General features: G+C 40.3%; 1 protein-coding gene across 1 annotated transcript; it reads left to right on the top strand.

Annotated features, from left to right (window-relative positions):
• The first annotated feature begins 2,195 nt into the window (after window positions 1–2,195).
• On the top strand, window positions 2,196–6,108 carry LOC120044724 (immunoglobulin lambda-1 light chain-like). Its single transcript, XM_038989402.1, has 4 exons — window positions 2,196–2,499; window positions 2,593–2,932; window positions 4,972–5,006; window positions 5,675–6,108. The coding sequence occupies exons 1-4, from the start codon at window positions 2,460–2,462 to the stop codon at window positions 6,004–6,006; spliced, it is 747 nt and encodes a 248-aa protein (XP_038845330.1). The 5' UTR covers window positions 2,196–2,459; the 3' UTR covers window positions 6,007–6,108.
• Window positions 6,109–7,253: the final 1,145 nt, after the last annotated feature.

Here is a 7,253-nt window from a genome sequence, read left to right as displayed (position 1 = left end):
ATAATGGAGGAGGGTAGAGGATATGTGGTGATTAATATAAACATCATGGATTATATAATGGAGGAGGGTAGAGGATATGTGGTGATTAATGTAAACATCATGGATTATATAATGGAGGAGGATAGAGGATATGTAGTGATCAATCTAAACATCATATATAATGGAGGAGGTTAGAGGATATGTAGTGATTAATATAAACATCATGGATTATATAATGGAGGAGGATAGAGGATATGTAGTGATCAATCTAAACATCATATATAATGGAGGAGGTTAGAGGATATGTAGTGATTAATATAAACATCATGGATTATATAATGGAGGAGGGTAGAGGATATGTAGTGATTAATATAAGCATCATATATAATGGAGGAGGGCAGAGGATATGTAGTGATTAATATAAACATCCTGGATTATATAATGGAGGAGGGCAGAGGATATGTAGTGATTAATATAAACATCCTGGATTATATAATGGAGGAGGGCAGAGGATATGTAGTGATTAATATAAACATCATGGATTATATAATGGAGGAGGGTAGAGGATATGTAGTGATTAATATAAACATCCTGGATTATATAATGGAGGAGGATAGAGGATATGTGGTGATTAATATAAACATCATGGATTATATAATGGAGGAGGGTAGAGGATATGTGGTGATTAATATAAACATCATGGATTATATAATGGAGGAGGGTAGAGGATATGTGGTGATTAATATTAACATCATGGATTATATAATGGAGGAGGGTAGAGGATATGTGATTAATATAAACATCATGGATTATATAATGGAGGAGGGTAGAGGATATGTGGGGATTAATTTAAACATCATGGATTATATATTGGAGCTGTGATGAGGGTAGAGGAGGGTGGAGGGTCAAATGCATAACGAATATATTTGAGATAGTTTGTCATACAGCCCATTTGCTTAAATAGTTGGGACACATTTAAAGTGACTTGTAGGTCAGTGTGTTAAGAGTAAAGATCAATAATTATAATAGTATTATTAGAACTGCGGAAGTCTGTTAACTCCCAGACATGTCAATCAACTATGAGAGTAGCTGGTGATTGTAGAGGCCCCTCCCTCTGGTCCTACGTGGCTTGCTGATAGGCTTAGATATAGAGGCCCCTCCCTCTGCTCCTCCCTGTCTGTCTCCTTATAGGTGGGTTCTGCAGCCTCTCCTCTCCTCACACTCCAACCCTGCTCATCTCTCAGCTGGACAGTAAGGGCCGTTCACACCACACACTGACAACATGCTGGGGACACTCTGCACTCTCATCACTGCTCTAACATGTAAGGAGTCTGACTTCCTGGAGGTTTAACTTCCTGTTTTATTATTAATGAGTCTGTATGTTTCTCTTTACTACATGTCATCTTCTTATTTCCCAGGTGTCAGTGGTGTGACTGTGGTGACACAGAAGCCTCCTGTTGTGACAGTGAGCAAAGGAGAGACGGCCCCTCTGGACTGTAACCTGGGGACTGTTCAGAATAGTGCTGCTCGTTGGTATAAACAGGTTCCAGGAGGAGTTCCTCAGTACGTGATAAGGTTCTACCATGGTAATAGTGATCCTACCTATGGCTCTGGTTTCTCCTCTCCTAAATTCACATCTAATCATCAGTCTAAATCAGATTATCGTTTGATTATTAATACTGTGGAGGAGACAGACTCAGCAGTGTATTATTGTCATACATATGACAGCTCTGTTAAAGAGGAAGTATCACAGTGATATACACCATGACAAAAACCTCCTCACCAAACACACTCACTTCTGCTTTCAGATGTTCTGAATATAGACACTAACTGAATGTCAAGTCATCCTGAACCAGTGTGTCTGCAGTAGGAGAACATTCCATGCTTGTGTTTTACACAAAACCCTTCACACATTTACTAGAATGTTGTCATTAACAATTACACCTAGTTGTCACAAAGCATGAATGATAGTGATATTCCAGAAGGTTCAGTCCTAACAGAAGACTCCATGTATCAGACAACCTCCATGATAGTCAGTCCCCTGGTTTACAGTAGAGACATATTACATCAACAGTCATTTAGTGACGTACTGTTAGTTCAGAACCCCACTATCAGGTCCAGATAATATTATGATGTTATTATCTATATTATGACATGCTGATTTTAAGGAAACTTACCAACATAACTCACATGAAACTAATTACTGCTCTTTTCAGTGTAACCAAAATGATCACACATGATTTTTGTTAGTCCAATATAAAATATATATATTTTTGATAATTTAATAGTTACAGTAATATAAATTCATCAGAAGTCCGTCATTACAGAAGCTGATAGGGTGAGATATAGAGGCCCCTCCCTCTGTTCCTCCCTGTCTGTCTCCTTATAGGTGGGTCCTGCAGCCTCTCCTCTCCTCACACTCCAACCCTGCTCATCTCTCAGCTGGACAGTGAGGGCCGTTCACACCACACTCTGACAAGATGCTGGGGACACTCTGCACTCTCATCACTGCTCTAACATGTATGTTTTCATTAACGTTTATATTTTTAACTTTGAGTCATACCTTATATATTTACATATATTTGTCTCATGGTGATTGTGATGTGTCAACAGGTGTTCATGGTGTCATTGTGTTGACCCAGAAGCCGTCTGTCCAGACCAAAACCACAGGAGAGGAGGTCACTATGGACTGTAACATTGGCAGATTTGATGGAAACTATGTCCATTGGTATAAACAGGTTCCTGGTGGGGTTCCTCAATATGTTCTGAGCTTTATCTACGGTGACAGTTCTTCTGAATATTATGGGCCAGGTTTCTCCTCTAGTCGGTTCAACTCTGAATCCACCTCAGACTTAGATTATCAGTTCATCATTAAACAGGTACAGGCAGGAGACTCAGCAGTGTATTACTGTCAGACATATGATGAATCTGCTGAAGCGTTCGTATCACAGTGATTTACACAATGACAAAAACCTCTGACTGCAACACTTCTGCTTCTTGACTGAAAGAGGGACAAGCCATTAATCAGACGTTTCAGTTCAAGTGAATCAGTGATTATTGATTACAATGAGATAAAGGATCATTCAAAGACATTGTCTGAACATCATCATCAAGTCAACACGTCATCATCTGGATATTGCTTTAACTGATGGATTCAAAAGGACCAGACACCAACAGCAGAATATGATGCTATACTATATACTGTTACTTCATAGAGAGGAACTCTAGAAAAACCTGACATGTTTGTAGAGAGAGTGAAGCTCTGTCTGAATGGATGTTTCAGTTCCTGTCCTCTCAGTAGAGAGAGTGAAGCTCTGTCTGAATGGGATGTTTCAGTTCCTGTCCTCTCAGTAGAGAGAGTGAAGCTCTGTCTGAATGGGTGTTTCAGTTACTGTCCTCTCAGTAGAGAGAGTGAAGCTCTGTCTGAATGGGATGTTTCAGTTACTGTCCTCTCAGTAGAGAGAGTGAAGCTCTGTCTGAATGGGATGTTTCAGTTCCTGTCCTCTCAGTAGAGAGAGTGAAGCTCTGTCTGAATGGGATGTTTCAGTTACTGTCCTCTCAGTAGAGAGAGTGAAGCTCTGTCTGAATGGGATGTTTCAGTTCCTGTCCTCTCAGTAGAGAGAGTGAAGCTCTGTCTGAATGGGATGTTTCAGTTACTGTCCTCTCAGTAGAGAGAGTGAAGCTCTGTCTGAATGGGATGTTTCAGTTCCTGTCCTCTCAGTAGAGAGAGTGAAGCTCTGTCTGAATGGGATGTTTCAGTTACTGTCCTCTCAGTAGAGAGAGTGAAGCTCTGTCTGAATGGGATGTTTCAGTTCCTGTCCTCTCAGTAGAGAGAGTGAAGCTCTGTCTGAATGGGATGTTTCAGTTACTGTCCTCTCAGTAGAGAGAGTGAAGCTCTGTCTGAATGGGATGTTTCAGTTCCTGTCCTCTCAGTAGAGAGAGTGAAGCTCTGTCTGAATGGGATGTTTCAGTTCCTGTCCTCTCAGTAGAGAGAGTGAAGCTCTGTCTGAATGGGATGTTTCAGTTCCTGTCCTCTCAGTAGAGAGAGTGAAGCTCTGTCTGAATGGGATGTTTCAGTTACTGTCCTCTCAGTAGAGAGAGTGAAGCTCTGTCTGAATGGGATGTTTCAGTTCCTGTCCTCTCAGTAGAGAGAGTGAAGCTCTGTCTGAATGGGATGTTTCAGTTACTGTCCTCTCAGTAGAGAGAGTGAAGCTCTGTCTGAATGGGATGTTTCAGTTCCTGTCCTCTCAGTAGAGAGAGTGAAGCTCTGTCTGAATGGGATGTTTCAGTTACTGTCCTCTCAGTAGAGAGAGTGAAGCTCTGTCTGAATGGGATGTTTCAGTTCCTGTCCTCTCAGTAGAGAGAGTGAAGCTCTGTCTGAATGGGATGTTTCAGTTACTGTCCTCTCAGTAGAGAGAGTGAAGCTCTGTCTGAATGGGATGTTTCAGTTCCTGTCCTCTCAGTAGAGAGAGTGAAGCTCTGTCTGAATGGGATGTTTCAGTTACTGTCCTCTCAGTAGAGAGAGTGAAGCTCTGTCTGAATGGGATGTTTCAGTTCCTGTCCTCTCAGTAGAGAGAGTGAAGCTCTGTCTGAATGGGATGTTTCAGTTACTGTCCTCTCAGTAGAGAGAGTGAAGCTCTGTCTGAATGGGATGTTTCAGTTCCTGTCCTCTCAGTAGAGAGAGTGAAGCTCTGCCTGAATGGGATGTTTCAGTTCCTGTCCTCTCAGTAGAGAGAGTGAAGCTCTGTCTGAATGGGATGTTTCAGTTACTGTCCTCTCAGTAGAGAGAGTGAAGCTCTGTCTGAATGGGATGTTTCAGTTCCTGTCCTCTCAGTAGAGAGAGTGAAGCTCTGTCTGAATGGGATGTTTCATTTCCTGTCCTCTCAGTAGAGAGAGTGAAGCTCTGTCTGAAGGGATGTTTCAGTTCCTGTCCTCTCAGTAGAGAGAGTGAGGAGGTTTTTGTACGGCCGTGTATACAAACTGAATCACTGTGGTATTCGGACCAGGAACCAAGCTCATTGTTACTGGTGAGTACCCTTCTAATGTTTTAATCTACTGAATATGTTTTGTTTCTAATATAGTGTTGGTCAGATATGTTTTATGTTTTAATTCATAAAATGTTAACTATATTTACTGACTTAATATTTAGCACCTGCTTATATCCTTTCTGTTGTTTGTAAATTCTTTTAAATTCTTTTAAGTCCAGAAACATTTTGATGACTGTGTTAATGTCTCTGGTTGGTCTGCTCTGTTCATGTTTAATCATTAATATCTTGTCTTTCTGTTGTCTGTATAACTCAATGTAAAGGAGATATTTCATCTCAAAGGGTTTCATCCAGATCAAATTCTCAGAATATACATTTAAACAATTACATTTATTTCTCAATTATTTTTATTTTATTTTAACAATGTGCACATTTCATTCATCTTTTAGCATGTTAGTCTTCCAGGACTGTGAAGTAATATTATAAATAATGTATCCTGACATGTGTCTGTCTCTCTGATCCATGGAAAATAACATTTTAACACCGTATCATGACTTCTATCAATATCATTGTAAACATCATGAAGAGCAGTTCTCTATATAATTGCTCTTAATGCAGGGTGTATTGGTAATGATACCCACATGTACTGAAATATAAACTGTTATCCATTGTGTTTTCTTCTCATCCCATCCGTTGACTACTTTCTACAGATGGAGATCTTGCTACACCTGCTGTGACTCTGTTCCCTCCATCCACTGAAGACCTCAAGTCCAGCAGAGCAACACTGGTGTGTCTGACTAGTAACCTGTCTCAGAAGTCCAAGGGGTTGGCAGATGTCAGCTGGATGTCTAATGGTGAATCAGTGACAGAAGATGTTTCTACCAGCCCTGCTGAGCAGCAACCAGACAAAACCTTCAAGATCAGCAGCTATCTGACCATTCAGACTGCAGACTGGGACAAGGACCTGGTGTTCACATGTAAAGTGTCGTTGGGGTCAACATTCTCTGAGAAAGAGATCAGAAAGACTAGTTGTAGTCTGTAAATCAATAGTTTCAGACAATCAATACAACTGGTAGTTTGTTATAGCTTCACAAAGAGTGCAGCTGTTATTTCGTTAGAACGTTTAAGTGATGTTTTGATCCTTGCTTTGCTGTTAAATATAGAAGTTAAAATCTTAACCACATGGATGATATTGGGCTGAAGTTGGGCTGAATGCAGCAGTGAATAGTATGACAATAACCAATGTAAAGTCAAATAGTTGTTGAGGGTTGCTTCTCATGACAAGTTACTATTGATGCATTCACTGTACCAGCATCATGTTCTCTAAAACATTACATCTGAAACACTGTCATGATGACTATACCTCTCTACTGTTGTGAAATGAATTGAATTACTAATGTATAATAGAGGAATAGTTGTAGCTTTGCTGTATTGTGGATATTAAATAAAGAACATTCTAAAGAACAAGTGTTTGTATTTGAGCATGTTGATGAGTTTCAGTGTTAGCAGCACTAAACGAGGGGGAATCTGGATAATGACTGATTAAATTCAACCAAGACAGAAGAGCCCAGAATCCTTACCTGGTTTATTATCATAAGAAGGATTCTGACCAACCATAGATGACCTAACAGTTGACTGTGCTCTAGTATTAACATTAGATGTTGGACTCAGTATCATTTCAGCATTATTACAACTGTATAGGTCTGGTCTTCACTTAGTCTCCCTTTGACATCCATCCATGACTAAGTAAACACTCAATGAGGTCCTTTATCTTCTTCCCCAGAGTCAGATGAAGATCGCACAATGACTGGAAGTCTATGGGAAACGCTAGTTAACATTGACTGACTAAACTAACTAACTTCCTTCAAACTGGACACAGAGAAATACAAATGGTATGAACAAGTCCATCTGACTATGGGGAAGTATATAAAGGGCCTCATTGCCAAAATTAGAATGGCTGGTAAAGTATCCCCTTATTAAGTGGAAGTTAGGATTGGTCCAACATATAGAGAGAGTCATGTCAGGCTGTGTTTCATATTCTGCATCAGTGATCAGAACAGAGGCTGCAGTTCTGTCAACGTACAGCAGAGGAGGACATAGGACCACCAATAATGACTGAGGAAAGATCTACATGTACTTTACAACAGGAACAGCTGTCTGTAGACCACTGGTTTCAGTCCCACCCAAAGAACAGCTGATGGTTTCATGTCTACTATCTCTAGTTATCAGAGTCATTCACCAGGGACGTGTTCTAGATCTGACACTGAGTTACAGGCAGTGATGTGTTGT

This window comes from Salvelinus namaycush, chromosome 3 (genome assembly GCF_016432855.1).
Source record: "Salvelinus namaycush isolate Seneca chromosome 3, SaNama_1.0, whole genome shotgun sequence".
Taxonomy (NCBI): Eukaryota; Metazoa; Chordata; class Actinopteri; order Salmoniformes; family Salmonidae; genus Salvelinus; species Salvelinus namaycush.
The sequence above is the reverse complement of the archived record's forward strand: the minus strand, read 5'-3'. Positions and strand labels throughout refer to the sequence as shown.